Source organism: Callorhinus ursinus, unplaced genomic scaffold (genome assembly GCF_003265705.2).
Source record: "Callorhinus ursinus isolate GAN/ISIS: 27379988/994484 unplaced genomic scaffold, GSC_fseal_2.0 scaffold101, whole genome shotgun sequence".
Taxonomy (NCBI): domain Eukaryota; kingdom Metazoa; phylum Chordata; class Mammalia; order Carnivora; family Otariidae; genus Callorhinus; species Callorhinus ursinus.
The window spans coordinates 1,519,413-1,545,845 of NW_027397163.1; the positions used below are offsets into that span (position 1 = coordinate 1,519,413).

Below are 26,433 nucleotides of genomic sequence, written 5' to 3' on the forward strand. Positions count from 1 at the left end.
AACCTTCGAGACTCTAGTCTCGGACTAAACTAGGAGATACTCACAGACTCCTTCCTGCTGCCAGGACTGTGAGCCGGGTGTAAAGTAGCAGCCAAAGCATGTGTGGACGGGAGGAAGCCAGACCCTGAGATATGGGTTAGTGATTCTGTGACCTCACCTCCCCAAAGAAATGTAATCATCATGTCACCTGTAGTGACAGTGACAGTTCACACTTGGGGAACAGTTCTGAAAAACTTTTTAATTACCAGGATCTATTAGAAGTTTCTAATGAGCATATCCAAAGGTCCACCGAAGTGTTTGAGAGAGACTCTTCCTTTTCCATTATTCCTGGAAGCAGACAGGGTCTCACATGGAAGGAGGAAATGCTGAGGTCTGAGCCATGAAAGCCCACCAGAGAAGCACAGGTGCCTCATGGGACTCCGTGCTTCCCTGAGAACTTCTTTTACCCCAGTCCAAGTCTTTGTTAATCCTCAGACCTCTGAGTACCACCGTCATTTAATTATGGGCAGAGAGAAAGAATCTTACAAATGACCCAAGAAGGATTTTCTATTTTTAAGATTTTTAATAAGTACAATAAATTTTTAAAATTTTCAATCAATGCAAAAGAAAGAACATGATGTCAATAAGTGAGATTTAAAAATATTTGCCATGTTTTCCCCAACTTAAAACAATTAACCAGAAAGCCTAAATAAAATGGACACTTTCTAGGAAAATATCTCTTACCAAAATTGCCTTCAGTAACATAGGGAGTCTAAACAGACCAATACCCATAGAGAAGGAAGACATTTATAAGGAGTCCCTCACAAATAAAAGCACCAGAATCAGATTAGCAAGCAGATTCTCCCCCCCACCTTTTTTTAAGTAGGCTCCATGCCCAGTATGGAGCCAAACGTAGGGCTTGAACTCACAACCCTAAGAACAAGACCTGAGCTGAGATCAAGAGTCAAATGCTTAACTGACTGAGGCACCCAGGTGTCCCCAGATTCTTCCATTCTTTTAAGTAGCAGATAAGCCAATGCTACTTACTCATTTCAAGAACATTACAGAAGAAGTAAAATGTCCAAATTATCTCTACATGTCAAATAAAATTCTGATACTAAAACATCCTAAAGTTTGTACCAGAAAGAATACCACAGAAAGATCTCACATCAGCCTACAGATGGTACCATCTAAAATAAATATTGCCAAAACCCCTGAAAAATAATATACAAATAACATATGATGACCAAGTAGAATTTATATCTGGAATTCAAGAATGATTCACTATTAGAAAATTCATTAATATTGTTCATCATATTTATTAAGAGAAATCAAGAAATCTTACTTGTAGTTACAAAAACATTATTTGGGAGAATTCAACATGTACGGATATTAAATTAAAACACTCAAAATTGGGAACTGATGGATCTTCCCCAACTTGATAAAAGAAAGTGTTCATCTTGCTCTCAGGGAAACACACTAGAGATATTCCACTAAGGCCAGAAACCACACTAAAAAAGCTAGTGTGTTCTATTTATTTATCATTGTTCCATTCATTTATCATTGAGTTGGAGGTTTAGCCAGGGCAATTTAAAATGGCATAGGAATTAGAAACAAAGACGTAAAAACTATGTTTGCAGACAATACAAGTATATATCTGGAAACACAAAGAACTGATAGAAAATCTATTAAGAAAAATAATTCAGTAAGCTAATAGGATATATTGTTATTTTATTTTTGTATATATATTGTTATTGCTATTTTATTTTTAAGTAACCTCTACACCCAACATGGGGCTTGAGCTCACGACCCCAAGATCAAGAGTCACACCATCTACTGACTGAGCCACCCAGGCACCCCTGTACATAGGCTTCCAACAATCATTTACAAGTTACAATGGGAGAGCCTGCAATTACAAAAGCGTAACATAAAATGAAATATACTAACCAGGAATAAATATAACAAAAATGTGTAAAGCCTATATGAGGAAAACTATAAAACATTCCTGAAATATATGAAAGTAAAAATAAGTGAATGTAAATTTACAACATGTTCTGGGGTAGAAAAACTCAATATTGTAAAAAGGTCAATTTTCCTTAAGCTAGTTTATAAATTTAGTTTGATCCTGATATAGATACCATCAGTTTTTCAAACTAGCGATGTTACTACAAAAACCTTATAGAATAACAAGAATAGCGACAAAAACTCTAGGAAAGAAACAAAATGAGTATAGCTATCCTTATGAGATGTTTATTTATGAACAGACTATTAGATTAGTGAAGTTAAAAATTCAGAAGTATGCCAAAGTGCATAAGAAAAGTTAATAATCAGCAAAAACTACAGTGGGGATAACATCATTAATGCTTGGCATTTGGGAAATGGGAATTCCTATCAAAATGACAATAAAAGAGGGGTGCCTGGCTGGCTCAGTCAGAAGAGCACGCAACTCTTGATCTCTGGGTCATTAGTTTGAGACCCACACTGGGTGTAGAGATCACTTAAAAAAATAAAATCCTTTTTAAAAATGACAACAAATGGTCTTATTCTTCACATCCTATAGCAAGGTAAAGGTCAAACAAAAGAGAATATGGTAAAAAATAAGTAAAACATGGTTGAATTCTTTCCTATGACCTCCTTCTCGACCACCTCACTGTAGCCAATGTCTGGCTCATTGTCCTTAAAGGAATCACTCGCTGACAGCTCTGGGGTTGAAAAATGTCCTTGTTGAGTTTTGATACAAGTTTTTTTTGTATGTTCAGAATGGCCAGTGGTGTATCCATTGGCACCACTGCTTCTTGAATGTCTTCCAGAGCATGATAATTGGCCCCAGAAACTCCAAGATAATAGAGCTTAAAATAAAAGCTCCCCGGTACCTCTCTAACAAACAGCTGCTTGATCCTGGACATGCTGGTAAATGCCACTTTCCCTCCTCCCAGGACTGGGAGCAAAATGAACAGCAAAAATGTCACAAAGAAATATGACCAGGGATTCTGAATAAGATCACACAATCACCACTTGCTGTACTTTTAATCTTCCCTCATGTCTTCGGTTGGGATTCGTGATCTGGGCCAGCATCTCCAGAGTTTTCAACCTCTTAAGATAGAAGCAGGGGGTCCAGCACATTCATAGGAACAACATCTCCTCCGGAATTTCCCGACATGAGGGCTACCCAAAGCATCCTTGTCTTGGTAAGCGCCTTTGTATCTTTTTATGCTCTCTTCCACCTTTTCATTTTATTCGGCTCTTTCTGAAAATCCCAGTTGGTGGCTGCTGAACCCCTCTGCCCTGATCACTCCATGTTTCCCAACAATCAGCCCTTTTGTTCTCTGGAGCCAGGTCTAGGGTCTTCTCTGCATGCTGCAAAAGGAATACACAACTCCCTAAAATGATACAATAGCCAAAAACTATTATAAATTGTTTAAACGATGTGTAGTCATTTGTTCATCCACTCCTTGCAGAGATTTAAGCAGCGAGTGAGCAGTCACCTAACAGAGAGGGTGTGAAAAGCAGGTCCAGCCACACCACCCTCAGAATTTCACAGGAAACAGAAGAGGAGCTAGTAACTTTCATATTTCATATGCAATTATTAAGTGTATATGATGGTACTGAAAATGTGAAAAAAAAGTTTTATTTGCTTGTATTGTTCACATAAAGAACAGACATCCTTAGCACATGTCTCTGGAAATATTTCCAAACTAACATTTCGTCAGTACTAGGAAAAAGTTAAACATCTCTGAAGGAGTACACCTTTTACAAGGCTCCTTATCTGCATTTGATAGAAAGTATTTAGAGGGGCGCCTGGGTGGCTCAGTCTTAAGCATCTGCCTTCGGCTCAGGTCATGATCCCAGGGTCCTGGGATCGCGCCCCACATTGGGCTCCCTGCTCAGCGGGAAGCCTGCTTCTCCCTCTGCCACTCCCCCTGCTTATGTCCCTTCTCTTGCGCTCTGTCAAATAAATAAATATTTTTTTTAAAAAAGCATTTAGAAACTGAAAAAAAGGTCGGTTAAAATACCTAATCTTCAAGTTAAAAATGCTCTTCCAAATAACTGAGAATAAAGATTTTAGAAAACTGAAATTGCAACGATATTTAGTTTCCGTAAGCAAAACACAGGATGCCATCCGGTAGGTTTCAAAGGCGTTTGGATTTCTAATTCACCTGGAGAGGTGCGGATTCCGATATCAAGTTTAAAGAGAGAAATTAATTTACATCCATACAGGCAGAAATTTGGGTTCTTTTAGAGGAACGTGCCAGTCCTCCGTCTCCGCAGCCCAGGGTCTGGCCGAAGTCCCAGGAGCGCAGCCCAGCGAATGGGGGAGCAGAAGAGACCATTCCGTGAAAAAGAAGAGCTGTGGGGGACGTCAGTACAAAACTGCACGTTCCCCACAGAGCCGTTCTGCATTTCTCATTCTGGCTTCCCTCACCCACACTCACCGCCCCGGCTTTTGCTCAATTAAATTAGGAGCTGCCATTGTCAGCTCGGTCGCTCCACAAGGACCCCCGTCCCGCCCCCGGTCCCCGCGCTGCTCCGCCTCCCTCGCAGGAGGCGCGTCTCCACCACTCGCCAAAGTTTGGACGGGCACCGGGCTCCGCTTGTCAAATACCGCCGCTTCCGATAAAAGCGGCCCACACTTCCCTAACGTCGGACCCAGCCTCGCTCCAAAAGACACCAGCGGAATTCGAAGGAATCCAAAAGCAGAAACTGAAACCGCCGGGCGAAGGGACAAACACACGCGAAAACTGCGGGACCCCGCGCGCTCCAGGCCCCGCCCCCCAGCCCCGCCCCCAGCCCCGCCCCGCCGCGCGGCGCACGCGCGCTTGCCTGCAGACCCGGAAGCGGATCGCGCGGAGCAACGGGAGCGCTCCGGTGAGCGAGTCTCCATTTTTCTGGTTCGTGCCGCCGGCGCGCTCTTCAGGCCCCTCCTCCACGCCCAGTTTCGGGGGTCGCCTGGTAAGGTAAAACCCCTGAACCCCCTCGTCCCTCTAGCCGGGAGGTCGTTCCTATCGCCTCTCGCGGCGTCGCCGGATGACGTTCCGAGTCCTGTCGCTCGGTGCGGGACCCGGGAGTCTGCGATTCCGGTTAAAATCGCTCTGAGGCGGGTGCGGGCGCCAGCATCGCTGCCTTCGGCCCCTGTAGACTCCGATCGCGCTGCCGGTCGCTTTCCTGCTCAGAGCCTTTCTCGGACTCCCGCCCCCGCCGCCACCCGCGTCGGCACAGGGCCTCCTCCGTACGGTGGATGCAGGCCCTTCGCTCCGCTCCAGGGAGGGCAGGGGGGCGACAGAGATGGCGGGCAGGAGGCCGGGGTCTGCGGAGTTAGGGGCCGTCAGAAAGTTTGGGCAGAAAGAACGGCAGGGATTGAAACAGGTTGCCGCAGACTGGGGTCGAAGTGTCGGAGGAGGAAGAGCGAGGGAGGGAGACAGAAGGATGCGGAAACAGGGAAACCCAGATGGACAAAAGGAGAGAAGAGAAACAAGGACAAAGAGACAGATACAGAGAACAAAACACATAGTGGTCTCGGAGAAGGCGCAGGACCCAAACCCAGGTGAGTACTGAATTGACTGGATGTGGAGTATGGAGTTGGGAAGTACTGATTTGTGGCTCTGTAATTAAAATGGGTTGAGTCGGGCGCCTGGGCGGCTCAGATGGTTAAGCGTCTGCCTTCGGCGCGGGTCACGGCCCCCGGGTCCTGGGATCGGGCCCCGCATCGGGCTCCCTGCTCGGCGGGAAGCCTGCTTCTCCCTCTGCCCGCCGCCGCCCCCCCCCCGCCCCCGTGTGTCTCTCATGAATAAATAAATAAAATCTTTAAAAAAATTTTTTGTTGAGTTGTTTCAGTGATGCAGAAGAGAGTGAGAGTTGTGAAACCAGGTGTTTGAGGCATCTGCACTTTCTAATTATTGCATCAGAAGGTGATTCCATTTGCAACCCCAATTCATTTAGAGGGCAGAGGCCTGGCGTAGTCAGTTCCGGGTCAGCCTCTTCCTTTCCAAGAAATGGGGGAAGACTTTGTGTCACCGCACGGTGCTTTCCAAAATGGCCATTATTAACAGTACCATTTCTCTTTCCCCCTTTTTTCTGTGGCTCATGTCGTTCTTTTCTAAATCTGATGTAGCTTCACCCTTGTGTTAACCTTAATCGCAGAATCCACTGGATATCTTTTAATTTCGAAATGATTTGCCTTAATTTTTTGTTCAGATTATGAGTTTTATGTGCTTTCTACTTTACCGTGTAGTGGAATTATTGTTTGATGTCTGGTAAATAATTTTATAGTATTTCATTATGCATCCATTAAGGATGTTGATGATTTTCTTTTTTAACACTCAAAATCTAGTTTAGACAGTTAGTTTCATATTCAGCAGTTCCCTTCCTTTAAGTGATCTGATGAAATTACTGGGCTCTGAGCAGAAGCTTCCAACTAAGTAAATGTTCCCCTCAAGTCCCCTTTGTCTTTTCTGTGCAGATGTTGGGAGGATGGGCTGGATTGATGTGGAACTTTATTCCAACAGAGCCCATCTGTTTATGATGCAGAGATTGCTCAGATCTCATCTCCACAGGTGACCCTTCTTCATGTTTTTCAAGACTAGGAACTGTTTTCAATTTCATATATTTTTTATTATATTTTTTTCTGGAAAAGAGGAATTAAATTAACTTGGGTTTGATTAAACCCATTAAAGAGAATCTTCTCTTGTTCAGGAACATGAAAGGTAATCTGGAACTAGGACAAGCCCTTTCTACTTAAACCTGTCTGGGCTACCATTTCAGAATTTACTAATGCCCAGGTCTGCTCATTCAATTCAGACCTCTTAAGGGTAACTTGGTAAAAATAGTCCACCTCTGAGACTCAGTGCACCCGCCTGTGAAATGGAGATGATAGACCAGGAATTCTGAATCTGAGCTAATAAGATCTCTGAAATGATTTTGGGAGGAGCTCTGGAGCTGGGGTGGCCCTTAAGATCAAGAGTTGGTCCAAAAAAAAAAAAAAAAAAAGAGTTGGTCCAAATTGATGGAATGGACAGGCTTCTGTATCCTGCATCAACCATTTATTGGATGCTGGCTGCCTAGGGAGGAGCCAAGAACTTGAATGCGGCAGTTCCTTTGGCCAAGTGCCAAGGGGACAAAAGACAATGCAGTTTCAGTAGAATGTGTGGGTTTCAGCAGGAGGGGAGGGCTTTCTGAAGAAATGGGTGAAAAATGCACTTGTTGCCCTCCATATAGGAGTTATTGTCCCTGTCTCCCTCCTGTTGCAGTTAGCAGCAAAGGGCTGTCTTTCCCCCATATTAAGGTTCTCCCAGTATGTATATTGTGGCAGAGGAAGGGGTTATGTTGATTCTGAGCATTAAACATTCTTTTTGTCACACAGAATAACCTTATCTGAGAAAGAAGCCCAGAAGAAGAGGGGAAAAAGGAGGAATGGCTCTTCCCCAGGTAAAAGTCATATTTTTAGTTGATTGTTCTCTTGCCTAAAATGTTTACTCACACTTTCTCCCGGTCTCCTCTCATCTCCATGCAGATTCCATCTCACTGTGACCCAGTGACATGGAACTTGGGAAGAGGCTTTTAGGTGGTCATCCTGTGAAGAATTTTCTGTGCAGGCATTGACTGGAGATAGGGAGTAGACTCTGTGGTGTCAGTGAGGTTGGACATTAAGGATTCTTCAGAGACCCCTTATGGATGCCCTTTCAGCTCATATAAATCAAGATTAAAAAGATTACATATGTAAGTGATGTATTTATTAATGTGCACAAATACTTGAGAAACTCTGGAAAAGAAGACTGATGGGGGATATTTGCTTTTTCTAATTTTATAAATGTCTTCTGACGTTAAACTGGAAACTAGTATATTTCTGACTTCAAAATACTAATACTTTGGAAGAGAATGGGAAATTCAAAGTAGGAATAAGGAATAGAGAGGGTGTTTTGTTTTATTTACATAATTAGTTTTAAAATGTAGAATCAACCAACTTGTCTAAGTGTTCTTTAAATTATTCATTGCACACCCATCTCATAAAGACCATGAGGTCTTTATGGAACTCTTGAGGTCTTAGGAACTCTTACACAGCAGATCTTTTAGATAAAAATGTTTATAATTTAGCCAACACATAACAGCAGAACTTTCTGTCATTAGAGAGGCTGGGGCTAAATTTTGATTTTACTAATTATTGTTAAATGTTGTTTTTTTGTTTGTTTTTTGTTTTTTTGTATTAAACCTCTCTGGTATATATTTCTGTGGTTCAGTTCCACACAGTGATGGAGTTTAGAACCTAAGAAGTAAAATATCCCCTTCCCATCTTATCTTCCACCATCACTGATTGTCTTCACCAGGAACCAATATTCTCTTTAGTAACTATTATAAAAATCTTACAAAAATGCATTTATATTTGAGAAAATATTCTTCAGTAAATGTTTGATTATATTTTGTAAATTTAAATATTTACATACCATGTGTCTTGGAGTTGTTTTCATGTTAGTAAACATAGAGATAACTGCTTTTTTAGATCCTCATTGGACCAGTCTCTAAATGAAGATACATGGGTCCTCTACAATTTCTTATTGTTACAAAGAATGCCTGCTTCTGAGCAGGCTGACTTCGCTACAGATATCTAAGGATATCTCCAGATTGTATATCTTAAGCATGATTACCAGGTTAACCTGATAATGATGGTGTTCCTGAGGTGGCCAGACATTCCACTTACTAAGTAAAGATTTTAAATCAACTGTCTTAAACATATTTGGCTAAAGGAAGCCATGGAAGAGAACTAAGAAGTAGGAGAATAATGTTTCAACAATTAGAAAATACTAATAAAGAGGTAGAAATTATGGTAAAGGGATAGAATAGAAATTCTGGAGCTAAAAAGTAAAATAACCAAAATTGAAAATTCACTAGAGGGTTCAATAGCAGATTGACAAGAAGAATAAAGAATCAGTGAACTTAAACATAGGTTAATTGAAATTATCCAGTGTGAGCAGAAGAAAAGGGAAAAAGAAGAAGAAAGGGGAAAAAATAAAAATGAACAGAGACCAAGAAACCTTTGGGACACCATAGACACTATCAAGAATACTGATATAGGGGCGGCACCTGGGTGGCTCAGTCAGTTGAGCAGCTGACTCTTGATTACAGCTCAGGTCATGATCTTGGGGTCCTGGGATCGAGTCCTGCATCGGGCTCCACACTCAATGGGGAGTCTACTTGACAATTCTCTCTCTCCCCCTCCCTCCCACCTCCTCCCTGCACACATACCCTCTCTCTAAAATAAATAAATAAAACTTAAAAAACGGGGCACCTGGGTGACTCAGATGGTTAAGCATCTGCCTTCGGCTCAGGTCACGATCCCAGGGTCCTAGGATCAAGCCCCATGTCTGGCTCCTGGCTCAGCCGGGAGCCTGCTTCTCCCTCTCCCTCCGCCTCTCCCCCTGCTCATGCTCTCTCTCTGTATCTCTGTGTCTTGAATGAATAAATAAAATCTTAAAAAAAAAAAAAAAAGAATACTGATGTAATAGGAGTCCTAGAAGGAAGGGACAAGGAAGAAAGAGCAGAAAGAATATTTGAAGAAATAAGATCTGCAAACCACCCAAATTTATCAAAAACATTAACCTACACATCCAAGAAACTCAATGAACTTCAACTATGAGAAATGCATGGAGATCCCTGGCAAGCATATAATCAACTTCTGTAAGACAAAAAGAATGTGGAAAGTAGCAAGACAGAAACAACTTCTCATGGATTCTCAAGAAGTTTAACAGCTTATTTCTCATCAGAAACTGGAGGCCAGGAAGCAATCTCATGAGATATTTAAAGTTTGAAAGATTAAAAATAAAATCTACCAGGAATTCATTATCAGGCAAACTGTGCTTCAAAATTGATAGTGAAATTAAGAGACTCCTAGATAAACAAAAGCTGAGGAAGTTCACACTAATATCCTTAGCCTACATGAAATACCAGATGGAGTTCTTCAGACTGAAATGAATGGAAACGAGCACTACCTCTAAGCCATAGGAACAAATGAAGAACACTAGTAAAGGTAACTATATAGGTAAATATAAAAGCCAGTATTATTATAGTTTTGTTTTCTCACTCAATTTTTTCTGTGTGACCTAAAAGACAAATGTAGAAAACAATAATAAAAATCTGCTTTTGAGTGTATTAAACATCTGTTCATCTGTGTTTATAAAGAAGTAGTTTTTTACAATAAGAACATAAGGGGCGACTGTATAGGAGCAGTTGTTATATGCTATTAAAGCTAAGTTAATATCAACTGAAATTCAAATACTACTAGTTCAATATGTAAACTGTAATCCCCACGGTACCCACTCAAAAAAATAACAAAAATATACAGAAAAATGACAAAGGCAATCAAAATGGTATGCACACAAAGTAGGAAGGAATTATGAAACAAAATATTAGACATACAGAAAGCAAATAGCTAAATAGGCAGAAGTCATACTTAGTAGTAACTTGAAGTGTAAATTGATTAAACTCTTCAATAAAAGACAAAGGAGTTAATTTTTAAAAATTATTTCACTCTATAGCTACAAAAGCCTCACTTTAGATACATAAATAGGTTGAAAGTGAAAGGTTGGGGGCGCCTGGGTGGCTCAGTCATTAAGGGTCTGCCTTTGGCTCAGGTCATGATCCCAGGTTCCTGAGCTCAAGCCCCACATCAGGCTTCGTGCTCAGCGGGAAGCCTGCTTCTCCCTCTCCTACTCCCCCTGTTTGTGTTCTCTCTCTTGCTGTGTCTCTCTGTCAAATAAGTAAATAAAATCTTTTTTTTTTAAGATTTTATTTATTTATTTGAGAGAGAGAAAGAGAGAGCGCACATGAGAGGGGGGAAGGTCAGAGGGAGAAGCAGACTCCCTGCTGAGCAGGGGGCCCGATGCGGGACTCAATCCTGGGACTCCAGGATCATGACCTGAGCCGAAGGCAGTTGCTTAACCAACTGAGCCACCCAGGCGCCCAGTAAATAAAATCTTTTAAAAAAAACTGAAAGGTTGGAAAAAGATACTCCATGCAAATAGTAATGAAACCTAGGTGGGTAGCTATACAAATGATAGATCAAATAGACTAAGTTATTAAATTGTTACCAGAGATGTTGAAGGACATTACATTTTGAAAAAAGGGTCAATCCATCAGGAAGATAAAACAACTATGAACAATATGTACATAACAACAGAGCCCCCAGTTTTTTGAAGCAAAAATTGAGGAGCTCTACTATAATAGTTGGAGACCTCAATACTCCCCTTTTAATAATGGAAAGAACAACCGGACATAATATCAGTAAGGAAATAATGGACTGAGCAACACTAAATCAACTAGACTTAGCAGACATGTACAGAACACTCCCAACAAAAACAATGCACTAAAGAATAAGGAATAGAAGAGAACTTCCTCAGTCTCAAAAAAAAAAAAAGGTATTACTAAAATTCCACAGCTAACATTATACTCGGTGGTAAAAGACTGAAAACTTAAACCCTAATACCAAGAACAAAATAAGAGTGCCCCATTTTGTCACCACACTTTAACACTGTACTGAAGTTCTAACCAGAGAAAATAGAGGAAAAATAAATAAAATGTGTCAAAATTGGAAAAGAAATCAAACTATGTCTATTCACAGAATACATGATCTTATATTTAGAAATAATCCTCAAAAGAACTATTAGAGATAATTCATTGAATTAATACAATATCAACACTCAAAATTCAGTTGTATTTCTGTACACTAGCAGTCAACAAATTGGAAGTAAGGAAACAATTCCATTTACAAGAGCATCAAAATGGATGGGAATAAGTTTAACCAAGGAAATGGAAGATTTGTACACACTGAAAACTACAAAGTTGCAGAGAAAGATTAAAACCTAAATAAATGTCAAGATAGCCTGTGTTTGTGGATTGGAAGACATTAAGATGGTAGTACTCCCCAAAGTGAGATAAAGAGTAATGCAATCCCCAGCAAAATCTCAACAGCCTTTTTTGCACAAATTCTAAAACTCATTGATTTGGTAAGGACCAAAAATAACCAAAATTAACATGAGAAAGAACAAGGTTGGAGGACCTAGAATTCCCAACACCAAACTTTTTTTTTTTTTAAAGATTTTATTTATTTGACAGAGACATAGCAAGAGAGGGAACACAAGCAGAGGGAGTGGGAGAGGGAGAAGCAGGCTTCCTGCTGAGCAGGGAGCCCAACGTGGAACTCGATCCCAGGACTCTGGGATTATGACCTGAGCCGAAGGCAGACGCTTAACCAACTGAGCCACCCAGGCGCCCCCCAACATCAAACCTTACTACAAATCTTGAGTAATCAAAACTGTAACTCCAGCAGAGGCTAGAAGTATAGATCAAAGCGATAGAACTGAGCATCCATAAATAAACCCATACATCTATAGCCAATTCCTTTTTTATAAGGGTGCCAAAAACAGTGGAAAAAGAACACTCTTAAATGGTGTTGGCACACTGGATATCCATGTGAAAGAGAATAAAATTGAAACTACCTTGTACCATATAAATAATTCAGAATTAATCAAAGACCAAATGTAAAAGCTAAAACTAAAACTCTTGGATGAAAACATAGAGGTAAGTCTTCATGACCTTGGAGTTGGCAGTGGGTTTAATATATGACACCAAAAGCAAAAGAGAAAGAAAATAGATAAAGTGGTCATCATCAAAATTAATAATGTTTGTGCACTGAAGGACATTATCACATAAGTGAAACATAATCTACCAAATGGGAGGAAATAGTTTGCAAATCACGTATCTAGTAAGGGTCTAGAACCTAGAATATATGAAGAACTTCTACAGTTCAACAACCAAAATAAAAAGAACCCAATTTTTAAAAATGGTTAAAGGATTTTAATAGACATTTCTCCATAGAAAATAAACAACCAAAACAGGCCACTGAAGAGAGGTTCAATGAAATTAGTCCTTAGTGAAATGCAAAGTCAGAACCACAATGAGATACCATTTCACACCCACTAGGATGAGAATAGTAAAACAAAAAGTGTTGGTAAAGATGGGGAGAAATTAGAATCATGACACATTCTGTTAAAATGTTGTAGCTGCTGTGGAAACCAGTGGCAGATTCTTGAAAAATTAAACCATGTGACCCAGTAATTCCACTCCTAAGTATATAACCAAAAGAATTGAAAACAGGTATCCAAACATCTACTTGTACTTGAAAGTTCATAGCAACATTATTAACATTAGCCAAAGGTGATAACCAAATGCCCATCGATAGATAGTGAATACAGTCTAGTCCTATGATGGAATACTATTCAGCCATATAAAAAAGCAATGTACTGATACATACTACCTCATGGATGAACCCCAAACATGATTCCAAGTCAAAGAAGCCAGATGCAAAAAGTAACATTTTATACCATTCCATTTACATGAAAAATCCAAAATAGGTAAATCCATAGAGACAAAGCATTAGTGGTTGCCAGGGACTGGGGAAGAAAGGGGGAATAGGAAGCACTTGCTTAATGGGTAAAGGATTTCCATTGGGAATGATAAAAATGTTTTTGATCTAGACTGAGGTGATGTTTGTTCAACACTGTGAATGTATTAAATGCCACCGAATGGTATCTAAAAATGGCTAATTTTGTTGAGTTTCACGTAAGAAAATTAGAGAACTATAACTTGCTCAGAATTATCTTACACAGATCAGTTGGAACACTCACTCCAGTCAAGTCAGACTTTACACATCTCTGCTTCTTTTGTGTCAAAATCAGAACACTCTGTCTCTCCGCTTGGTGAAATGTGTTTTCATTTCAGGGACGGGTGACCTTCAGGGATGTGGCCATAGAATTCTCTCCGGAGGAGTGGGAGTGCCTGGACCCTGCTCAGCGGGCCTTGTACAGGGACGTGATGGTGGAGAACTACTGGAACCTGGTCTCCCTGGGTGAGGATAGTTTCCCTCCAGAAGTCGGTAATTACTTTTGTATATTTTTGCATTTTCTCTTTAGAGCCCCTGACTTGATTGTATGAGTTTCAAATCCCTGTTCTTAAGGGAGTGATTGAAGCTGTTTTGATTGAGAATGGAAAGGCTTCAAAATGTCAAGTGGACGCTAACTTTCCTTTTCTTCAGAAGTTTTGCGTTTTCCTGCTTCATTAGGTGATTGCAGAACATTAATAGTCAGAAAACCCTACAGTGAATTTTTAAAAAATACCTGATTCTGTGGTCTTATCCTTGTGCTTTTGATTCAGTAGTTCTTGGAAGAGAACTAAATATCTGCATACATAAAATAACCCCAAGCATTCAGAAGGAGGCAGTTGACTAATTTCTGAACTACTTTTCTACGCCCACATATAATGAATGTCCTTTCTTCTTCACTGAACAAAGAGCCGGGAATATGTTCTGGAAGAGCAAAGCATATCATGTTCTTTTTTCTCTATAATTTGAAGTCTCTTGAGCTGAATGTTATCTCCATTTTGGAACAAGGGGAAGAGCCCTGGACTGTGGAAAGTGAAGTGAATATAGGGGGAAATGCAGACAGGTGGGAATGCGTTGGGATGTGAACACAAGTAGGAGGTCAGATGGGCAGAGTAAGCTTCTCCATTAAATATTGTTTGGGAAAGATCTATGGGAAAATAAAGAAGTTTCTTATGAGCTCTCAAAGAAAACCCTCCCCCCACCCCATACACACTTCTCAGTCTGTTATTCAAATGTGTAAATCAAATATGTAAAAGTTTAGACTCCCATTGTCATGACCTGCAACATTCTTACCTGGCCCTTCTGACCATATTGGTGCCATGGTTTGAGAGGGACTGAGATGGCTGCCTCTAAGGAGTCTTTCCCCTTGATTTCTCTTGGTTCTCATTCCATACAGATTAGAGCTGAGGCCTCTGTAGTGCTGACCCCAGGACCTATTCAATTTCCATTTCCATTTTATATCCTTGGGAGAACTTATCAAGAGACAAACAAAATGGCTGCCCTGGGGCTCCATGACACTTCATGGAGCTGTGTCAAGCCCTCTCTGCCTGTTCAGGCCCCTCAGCCATTTCTCCAGTTCTCATTTTGCCATTCGTGTCTAAAAAGAAATGGGGTGGGTCTTTCTGAGATTGTGGCCCAGCAGTAATCTAAAGACTAGAGACAGATGCTCTCTGATCCCCACTGCCATATGGGGGTATAGCCCAGTCATTCAGGCATTCACCCTGCCTTCTGGGTAGAGCACACAGCCCCTTTCAAGAACCCCACAAAATTTGACCCTCTTATTTACTCCTGTATCTTGTATTTTTCTCCCTCTTCTGCTCCCTACTTAGTCCTGGAACATAGAAGACCCTGGTCTTCCTGGTTTCTTATTCTCCTCTAAGATTTTGCCTCTGAAACTTGCTTTTATGAAATCCAGTTCCAAGGGTCTAAAGTTTCATCCTCTCTTCCTGCTGTGAGAATCCACCTTTAGGGGACACACAGCTTCACAGTGGACTCTCCCATGGAGGAGGTTTACTGGGTAACAAAATTCTTGAAGAAGAACATTGATGAGTGTGTTACAATATCATGCTGCTGCATAAAGAAGTGCTCCTTGAACCCACCAGATGGAGTGGTCCGCATGTCCCAGGGTACTGAGATAGAAGGTGTCAGATCGGAGTGATAACATGCCTCGAGTTGTCCTAGTTTCTGTGCAGTTTAACAGTGCTGCCCTAAGGCAGTGACAGTGTTGATCAGACATAATATGATCTCCTTTGAGCCAGCAATAAAATGGTCATCTCGCCCTCCCTCCTAGCCTCTGCAAACATGGATCTCTACTGTCTCCATAGGTTTGCATTTCCCAGAATGTCATAAAGTTGGAATCAAACTGGATATGTAGCCTTTTCAGTTTGTCATGCATTTGAGTTTCCTCCATGTCTTTTCCTGGCTTGACAGCTCATTTCTTTTTTAGTGCTGAATGAATAATATTTCCATTGTCTGAATGAACCACAGTTTATTTCTCCATTCATCTACTGAAAGACACCTTGCTGGCTTTCAAGTTTTGGCAATTACAGGTAGAGCTGCTATAAACATTCATATGCAGGTGTGTGTGTGTGTGTGTGTGTGTGTGTGTGTGTGTGCGCGCGTGCGTGTGCGCACTATTTGGTTTTTGTAGCACTTCATTCCATTTTATTGCCACATGATATTCCATGTATGAATACCACACTTTATCCATTCATGCATCGATGGACATTTGGGTTGTTTCTACCTTATTGCTATTATGAATAATGCTGCTATAAACATTTTTGTACAAGTTTTTGTGGGGACATACACTTTTCATTTCTCTTTAGCATATAGCTGGGAGTGGAACTGCTGGTTCATACGGTAATTCCCTTTAATCTTTTGAGGAACCGCCAGACTATTTTCCAAAGCAACGGCACCATCTTACATTCCCACCAGGGATGTATGAGCATTCCAGTTTCTCCATATCCTTACCAACACTTGTAATCTGTTTCCTTGATTATAGCCATCCTTGATTATAGCCATTCTGGTTTTGATTTGCACTTCCCTAATGACTAATGATAGTCATCTTTTTGTGTGCTTACTGGCCATTTTTCTATATTTTTCAGATTCTTTGTCCATTTTAAAATTGGATTGTCTTTTTGTTGTTGAGTTTTAAAGAGTTCTTTATATATTCTAGATGCAAGTCTCTTGCATGTATCTGATGATACATGATTAGCAAATATTTTCTTCCATTCTGGGGGTTCTCGTTTGACTTTCTTGAAGGCTGAGTTTAAAGGCTGCAGGAGATAATTTTTATTGAGATTTTGTTTGTAAACTAGGTTCCTGTAGGGTCTACAATAACAATCCGAAAATGGATTTTCATGACTGGGAGGATTTGAGGTTAAATGCTAAAAATTTCTCAATCTTAACTTTCCAGGATGAAAGGCACTTAGGCACATTTGGGAGCACTTTTGTTTCAACTCATATCAGTTCCACCTGCAGCCTCTTGGAACTGTGTTCATACAAATAGTCATGTGGGTCACAACACCCACGATGCTCCCCTTGGACACTGCCCCCCCCCGCTGTGCTTTACTGGCCATGTTCTTCCTATTTCAGTATTTCTCTTCCTGTTTACAAAAGTAAATTTCAATATATAAGATCATATTACCTGTTTTGACCAAGACAGAAATGTTTCACTACTGACAATGTTGGGTCCAGAGGACACAGAGTCACTTCATCTTGCCAAGGAAGCCACCTTCCAGTAACCCTCTGAGAAGATGATAGTGTCCACATATAAGAGAGATCATACTGTATTGGGCTTTTTGGCTGACTTATTCCACTTAGCATAGTGTCTTCAAGGACCATCCATGTTGTCACAAATGGCAAGATTCTATTCTTTTTTTTAGGCTGGATAATATTGTATTGTATATACACATCTTTACCCATCAGTAGACACTTAGACTGTTTCCATATCATGGCTCTTATAAATAGTGCTGCAGTGAACAGTTTATCTTTTTGAGTTAGTGTTTTTGTTTTCTTCAGATAAATACTCAGAAGAGTTGGTGGATCATACAGTAGTTCTGTTTTTTATTTTTTTAGGAATGACCATACCGTTTTCCATACTGGCTACACCAATTTAGACTCCTACCAAGAGTGCACAAATTCTCCATCCCCTCACCAACACTTTTATTTCTTGTCTTTTTGATAAACTGCCATTCTGACAGGTGTGAAGTGGTATCTCATTGTGGTTTTGATTTGCATTTCCCTGATGATGAGTGATGTTGAGCTTCTTTTCATGGTTCTGTATGTCTTTGTTGGAAAATGTCTATTCAGATCTTTTGCTCCTATTTTAAATTGGATTATTTGGGGGCTTTTAGCTATTATTTTGGATTATTAGCCCCTAATCAGATACATGATTTGCTAATATTTTCTCCCATTCAGTAGGTTGCCTTTTCATTTTGTTGATGGTTTCCTTTGTTGTGCAGAATTTTTTTAGTTTGATGTAAGTCCCACTTATTTTTACTTTTGGTGTCAAGAGTGAGAAAAAATCATTGCCCAGACCTGTGTCAAGTTGCTTATTACCCCCTATCTTTTCTTCTAGGAGTTTTATGGTTTCAGGTGTTAAGTTCATGTCTTTAATCTATTTTGGGTTAATTTTTGTGTATGGTATCAGATAGTGGTCCAGTTCCATTCTTTTGCATGTGGCTGTCCAGTTTTCCCAATACCATGAAGAGACTGTCCTTTCCCCATTGTATATTCATGTCTCCTTTGTCATAAATTAATTGATTGTGTGTGTGGGTTTCTTTCTGGGTTCTCTTCTGTTGATCTCTGTGTCTGTTTTTATGCTAATACCATATTGTTTTAATTACCACAGCTTTGTAATGAAGGAGTTTGAAATCAGGGAATGTGATGCCTCTAACTTCGTTCTTCTTTCTCAAGATGCTTTGGCCATTCAGGGTCCTTTGTGGTTCCATACAGATTGTAGGATTTCTCTATTTTGTGCCCAGGTTTTTACATGGACATAAATTTTCAACTTATTTGTATAAATACGAAAGAGTTTGATTGCTAGATCATATTTAAGAGTATATTTAATTCTATAATAAAGTGGTATACCATTTTGCATTCCCACCAGCAATGAATGAGAGTTATTATTCCACATCCTCAGTAGTATTTGGTATTTCAGTGTTCTGGATTTTGGCTATTCATAAATGTGTAGTGGTATCTCATTGTTTAACACACATTTTCCTCAGTTAAATATATGACATTCTTTAAGCTGATAAACTGTGGTATGTTGAGGACATACTTTTTAAGTTACTGCCTTAGTCACAGAAATACCATTCAATTGACTTGCCTTAGCTTTCTGTATAAGATACATTATTTTTTCCCTTTATATGTAGTTTTCTGAAAATAACTTTTGAATTTAATTTTCATTTTACTTTTTCTTGTTACAAATAATTTATTCTAATATTCTTGTTTAGATTCATCATGTACATCTTGGTATACTAATCTAATATTTAGATATCTCATTTTATTGAAGGAAACAAAGGAAGTTTTTTTATACTCTATGGTTTCCTTATTACTACTGCTCCTAATACTTGGGTTTCCCAGAAAATTTCTTAAGCTCTTGAAATTATGTATCTCAGTAAACCCATGAAGCCTGCTTTGTTCCTGTCCTCATTTTCAACTGAACTCCATAAAAAAAGTCACCTGGTCCTTGTTGACACACATCCCATTGCTGTCCTGATTTTCTGTGATTGGCTGCTTATGTTGCTAACCACATCTATGCACATAGACCTCTGCCATGGACCACGGTGACACAGCCAAAAATTGTTTCTGTGTTTAAATACTGCTATTAACATTGTCCTTCCATATAAACATTCTGTGTTCTAGATCATTTAGTAATGCTCCTTAGGGGCACTAATTTCTGATGATGTTTTTGAAGTCAGATTATGTAACTATGTACACACACAACACACACATCTAGTTAAAAGCACTTCTCACCTGATGTCTCTTGTATGTCTGGGATTGTAATGTTAAAAGAAGATTATGATTTCAGATAATTTACAAATTCCAGAAAAAGACATTGTTATTTTTCTGTAACAAGCAAGGACATTTGGATTAAAAATCTTATATAAATTGTTGTTTCTCTTTTTAAAAGTATATAATTTAGTTAATGTCACTTTTTTACCAAATATAATAACATCCCCAAAGAATTTAAACCTTGGCAAAAGCTTCCTGCTAACTTATTTTCCACCATATAACCTTCGTGCCCCTAGCCAGAAGATTGTCAGTCATCCAGTACCCATGATCATCTTCCATTGCTGTACCTTTGAGAGTATTTTATTGTATCTGCATGTGTTTATACAGTGAGTTTATCCATTCTCCTCTTGATAGCCATATCCAGGTTTTTGCTTTTTGGGGGTCCTGTTAAGAACATTCTTAAATGTGTCTGGAATATATCTATATATATCTCATATAGTGTGTGTGTATACATATATATGTGTATATATATATATATTATGTATAACTCTCTTGACTATATACCTAGAAATGGAATTTGTGGGATATTCAGTTTGATTTTTTTAGAGAGGTGTGAGCTGGGGTGGAGAGATAGGGGGAGGGGCAGAGGAAGAGGGAGAGAATCCCAGGCGGACTCCGTGCTGAGTGTGGAGCCCAACATGGGGCTCAGTCCCATGACCCTGAGATCATGACCTGAGCCGAAATCAAGGGTCAGATGCTTAACTGACTGAGCCACTCAGGTGCTCCACAGTTTGATAGTTTTTGGAGCCAATACTGAAATAAATGCAAGCCTACAATCTTCCTATAAGACCATACTGTCTCCCTGTTGAATGTCTTCCACTTTCACCTCATACCCATAGTGTAAGTTCTTACAGAATGAGTCAGTATTCTTCCTGTTGCCAAATCGGCTCCTCTCTTTTTTCAAGGTCAGGCTTTTAACTGTTAAAACACAATCATATCACCATAGATGTGCAAGCACAAGCACTGCTCCCACTTTTCCTGTTACTCCTTGTGCTTCACTCTTGCTTTTCTGAACCCAAATCCTGGCCTTTGCTCAGATTTTTCATTGATCTAAACAAACTACTGGTATCTCCTGGTATATTAATTTTGAGCACCAAAGCACCTGTTTCCACAGGACTTGCCCCTCCCCACACCACATCACCCATACAAGGAAAGACCCCTATTCATACGCAGTACACCTTGCTCAGTACAGCAGTGTGATCTGGTGTTTAATAATAATGTATAGGGTATGATGAAAGAAAAAAGGTATTTTAAGAAAGCTGTGTGTTAAAATTAAACAGTTGATAAATCTAGCAGGTTAAGTAACCAGTTACACAAAATAATAGTCTCTGGAATTCTAAAGAATTCTTCCCTGAGAACTAAAAGAATTTACATTCCATAAGGAACACACAGTAGGAGAAATGAAAGACATGTTGAGAATCACTGAATTATGAAATAACAGGTTCAGGTAAACACATTTTTATAAAGATTAAGAATTAGGGAAGACAGAAACCTCAATTATGATCTCATGTACAGTTATATAACAGCCAGTATATAGATCAGCTCCCTAATCACGAAGTATCAATTATCCAGGTATCTGGCCAAAAAATATGTATAGTTTATAATGTATGTTTAGGAAACTTATCTTAAGATCAGAGAATATGGAAAAATTTATAAAAAGAAAACTTTAAAAACAGTATATATTACAGTAGTGTTTGTATATTATAATAGTGTTTGAAGACTGTGCTTGAGAAATTTCTTATGTTCACTATAAGCATGTTTTTTGTATGAGTATGTAATTCAGTATAAAATATTTACCTTCTATTTGATAGGATGCCTTTCTGCTGGATTTGAAATCAAGGAATTACCACCAATAGAGGACATTAATGAAGGAGAATTATACCACTTAGTGATACTGGAGAGAAATGAAAGCCATAGCATCAAGGATTTTGATCTCAAGAAAGACTGGGAAAATATGCATGAGTTTGAGAGTCATTGGAGATATGATGCAAGAAATTACAAAGAAGTGCCTTTGACACATAACAAAAATCTCACTCATAGAAAAGATCAACAGCTTAATAAATCCTCAATTACTTTTCCTCAAAAGCAGAGTATTTCTGTAAAAAATAATACATACCAATATTTCATGCCTGATGAGCCATCTGTAAGGCATTTGTTAAAACTGGAAAATAACATAAGTGATGCTGGAAATTGGTACATAAACTGTTTGGGAAATAGAATTGGATTAAGTTTGCAGGCACACCTGGCTGAACTGCAGAGATTTCATACTGAGGAAAAAATGTATGAATGTAATCAGGTTGAGAAATCTTTGAACGATTCCTCTGTTTCACCACTTCAGAGAATTCCATCTAATATCAAAAACATTTGGAATAAATATAGGAAGATTTTAAAATATCCTTTGTTACCTGCACAATACAGAAGAGCATACACTAGAGGAAAATCTTACAACTGTAATGACTGTGGGAAGGCTTTTAGCAAAAGCTCAAACCTCATGAGTCATGAGAGAATTCATTCAGGACAGAGACCTTACAAATGTAATGAGTGTGGCAAAGCCTTTACGGAGCGTTCACACCTTACTCAACATAAGAAAATCCATACTGGAGAGAAACCTTACAAATGTAATGAGTGTGGCAAAGCCTTTAACCAGTGTTCGAACCTCACTAGACATCAGAGAGTCCATACAGGAGAGAAACCATATAAATGTAACATATGTGGCAAGGTCTGTAGTCAAAATTCAAACCTTGCAAATCATCAGAGAATGCATACTGGAGAGAAACCTTACAAATGTAATGAATGTGGTAAGGCCTTTATCCAGCGTTCCCACCTTTGGAGTCATGAGAGAATTCATACTGGAGAGAAACCTTATAAATGTAATGAATGTAACAAAGCCTTTGCTGAACGTTCAAGCCTTACTCAACATAAGAAAATCCATACCGGAGAGAAACCTTACAAATGTAATGAGTGTGGCAAAGCTTTTAAGCAGTGCTCACACCTCATTAGACATCAGAATACACATCCTGGAGAGAAGCCACACAAATGTACTGTATGTGGCAAAGCTTTCATCCAAAGTTCTAGCCTTATAGAACATCAGAGAATTCATACAGGAGAAAAACCTTACAAATGTAATAAATGTGATAAGGCTTTTATCAGACGGTCACACCTGTGGGGTCATGAGAGAACTCATACTGGAGAGAAACCTTACAAATGTATTGAGTGTGGCAAAGCCTTTGCTGAGCGTTCAAATCTTACTCAACATAGAAAAATCCATACTGGAGAGAAACCTTACAAATGTAATGAGTGTGGCAAAGCTTTTACCCAATTTGCAAACCTTACTAGGCATCAGAAAATACACACTGGAGAGAAACCACACAAATGTGATGTGTGTGACAAGGCTTTTATCCAAAGTTCAAGCCTTATGGAACATCAAAGAATTCACACAGGAGAAAAACCTTATAAATGTAATAAATGTGATAAGGCTTTTATTAAACGTTCTCACCTTTGGGGTCATGAGAGAACTCATACTGGAGAGAAACCTTATAAATGTAATGAGTGTGGCAAAGCCTTTACGGAGCGTTCACATCTTACTCAGCATAAGAAAATCCACACTGGAGAGAAGCCTTATACATGTAATGAGTGTGGCAAAGCTTTCACCCAGTTTGCAAAACTTACTAGGCATCAGAAAATACATGGTGAAAAGAAACATTATAAATCTAGTATGTGTGGCAGTGGTTTTATTCAAAGCTCAAGCTTTGGGGATCATCAAAGAAATCACAGTAGAAAGAAACCTTACAAATAAAATGATTAAGCAAGTGTTCAAGCCTTATTCAACATCAGTATTCCATCATGGAGAGGAACCATATGAAACTAATGTATGTGGCAAAGCCTGTAACCAGGGGTTTACACCTCACTTGATAACAATATAAATCTCTAAAAGAAAGCACACAAATGTAATGTATGGCAAGGCTTATCCAAAGTTTATACCTTGTGGAACATAACAGTTTTTACTAGATAGAAACCTTACAAATGTAGTGAGTGTGATCAGCTTTATAAAAAAATGTACAGCTTGGGGGGGAGGAATAGGGGAGTGTGACTAAGAGGTACAAATTTCCAGTGATTAAAGAAAAAAAAACTACAACTTTGTGGTCATGAAAATTCATATGAGATGGAAACCATATAAATGTGTCAAGGTCCTTACCTCAGGAAACACCAAAGAATTCATACTGGACAGAAACATTACAAATATAATGAAGGTGATAATTTATTTAGCCAATTCTCTCAATGGACTACAATAAGAAAATTCATACTCGGGGAAGTAGGTCTATTTTGAGGATTAACCAATCTTAGATGTTAAATTCCACAGTAAATTTAAATTACTTAAAACTAATGAGATGATGTGTATCAACAGAACAAGGGTATCTGTGGAAAGACGTAATTATCTTCAGCTTACCATTTTTTAAAATAGTTTAAGTAATATCAACACCCCATGTGGAATTCAAACTCACAACCCCAAAATCAAGAGATGCCACTTCCTCTTCTGGCTGAGCCAGCCAGAAGCCACTATATTTTTTTTTTACTCAATTACTTGAGGTTTCCTGAGGCTGCATTATTATTGATGACTTACAACCTGAAGTTTGGAACCCACTGATGTTATACTTTAATCACACGCATTTCATGTGTCACCGTGATGGTCTCAGAAGGGATCGGTAAGGTGAAAGGACCTAGTTCATTAGCTGGGGCTTATTCATACCTATGTAACCAGGAAAACCTAGGACCCTGATTTTAAGATACGGTATGGTGTTAAGTTTGAGAGCATAGGGAGTGGCAGGGAATAGTGTAAAACTGTTACCTAAGTTGCCATGTTTTCTGTGATCACAGCCTCTTCTCTGGATTTGGTGGTATGACTGAGGGCCTTCGTTGATGATTACAGGGAAGGAAGATGATAAAACAGCGTAGGCCAGGACCCTGAGGATGAGATTGTCATGTGAGTAGGACAGGTGACTGGGGTTGGCATATGTGGTAGAGAAAATGGAGGGGGAATGATGATCTCTCTTTTGAAAGGTAATAGTTGTGTATCATGGATTAGTAGAAATTAGTCTTAATTTTGGAAACTGAAGAGAAAGTTCTAGAGGACATTTTAATCAAAAGAACCAGAGTAGTACGCTTGTGAAGGATTCAAATTTGGCCACTGAAATTGCATTTTGATACCATTTTATTTAGGATATTATAAATTCTCATATCTAAATAAGTAAAATAGAAACCCTTTTTTGTAACACTGAATGAACCACGTGCCTTTTATTAGCCCAAGTGCATCCCACACCTCATCGGGGCATTTTATAGTGAACACTAATAATACATCCTTGGGCTCCCTAAGTTGAATGTCATCCCTAACAACTTTTTTCCATGTTAGATTCACACACCTTACAGTCTTGGAAATACATATTCATAATTTCAATTTGAAAGCTACACAATTTCAAACTCTCACCCTCTAAAAACCTGCCTCCCTGTTCATGAACACACACTACGATTACATTTCTACATGCCTTTCTTTTGTGCTGAAATGGGACCCATGGGTTGCACCTTTACATGAAATGAAAATAGAAAAATAGTAAGCATGTGAAAAGTACTAGGAAATAAAAGAAGATTTCAGAAATAAAGATAATCTCTTTTGTGCTGGAGTGCTGAGGGAAATAAGTTGAAAAGATCAGTGTTCGTCAAGTTTACTCTCAAGAACGAAGATTGACACAATGGGATTCTTTTGATAACTAGCAGTCTCATATATTTACCCTCTAAAACATTTTTTGCTAGTTTGCACTTGTGCTTACTCCACTGGAAGAGGATGTTTGGATGTCATGAATGAGGACTTCATACAATAAAGTGTTATGAGAACGTTTATTACATAATGATGCTTTCTGGAGAGAGCAGGATAGACCTCCTCAGGTTGTTCTAAAAATGGCTAGAGAACACAGGGAATGATGACTGGCTCGTTATGATGGATACTATGTGGGGCTGGGGTGATGGCACTCACTTATGGTGTGAACTTTCAACTAATGCCAAGGGAAGGGGCTCTCGGGCTTTATGAGCTTGCCCTGCCCAGATGGGCAGCATAGTAAGAGGTTATAATGAGGCCTAACAGGTATCGTTCGTCAGACATCAAAAATGGAGTCAGACTAGCTGTTTACTCCTGACTTGTAGGGAAAGACCACAGTCTTCCTCATGCTAACACACTACCTTCGTTTTCCTGGTGCACGTACAGACCCCGCAGCACAATATGATTGATGAAAATGGTGAAATACTGTTTAGATAAATTACCTAAGGTATTTTTCCACTTATGATGTCACAGTTATATTGTTAAGTTAGAGTCTAATATTAAAATACATGTGGAAGTGATAGAGTGTGTCCCATCTACAAGCCTTTTGTAGATCTCTCACTTTAAGGTAGAATGGAATGAATGGAATCTCAAAATCAGTCCTTTCATTTCTCTGCCAAGATACTAGAATCAGAATATCTGTATTGAAACTTGGCAAATTATTTTAGTTTTAGGTTCAGATAAATTAACTTATAATAAATTTCAAAGGAAATAAATCTTTAAGTTAGAAAACGCTGAACTAGTAATTTTTGAATCTCATTTGCAACACCTATCAAGTCATGGGTTGCATGGAACATACTTTAAGGATAAAGAACAAAGTCCGCTGATAAAATCTGTCTCTTCCCAGTTACCCTTGACTACCTTGTCATTTAATATTAATAAGGGGTATTTTTAATTTGGTCTGCAAAATGTTTTCTCTAACACCTTTTTCTTTTACCTTCTGTTGTTTAGGTGTGAATATGAGATTTGAAAAATCCCTAATATCCTTATTAAGAATTGCATTATTAAAATTTCTAGCTAATTGGAAAAACTTACTAGGATTATCATTTCCACATAAGCAAGACAAAACCTAATGATGAAAAGGGCTTTGCCCCTCACCATTCACCCTCGGTCATACAGTGGCCGTCCTGCTATAAGGAGAGAAGGC

At 39.1% G+C, this 26,433-nt stretch overlaps 2 protein-coding genes across 2 annotated transcripts in view; both read left to right on the plus strand.

Moving 5' to 3' along the window:
• Window positions 1–2,138: 2,138 nt before the first annotated feature.
• LOC141371801 (uncharacterized) lies at window positions 2,139–6,925 on the plus strand. Its single transcript, XM_073889069.1, has 3 exons — window positions 2,139–2,275; window positions 4,220–5,521; window positions 6,437–6,925. The coding sequence occupies exons 1-3, from the start codon at window positions 2,139–2,141 to the stop codon at window positions 6,459–6,461; spliced, it is 1,464 nt and encodes a 487-aa protein (XP_073745170.1). The 3' UTR covers window positions 6,462–6,925.
• The window catches only part of LOC112806549 (uncharacterized), a 77,339-nt gene continuing 56,347 nt past the window's right edge, over window positions 5,442–26,433 (plus strand). The window contains 4 exon segments of the mRNA XM_073889100.1: window positions 5,442–5,528; window positions 7,343–7,401; window positions 13,744–13,897; window positions 21,232–23,193. Coding sequence (XP_073745201.1) covers window positions 7,387–7,401; window positions 13,744–13,897; window positions 21,232–23,193 — 2,131 coding nt within the window. The 5' untranslated portion in view covers window positions 5,442–5,528; window positions 7,343–7,386.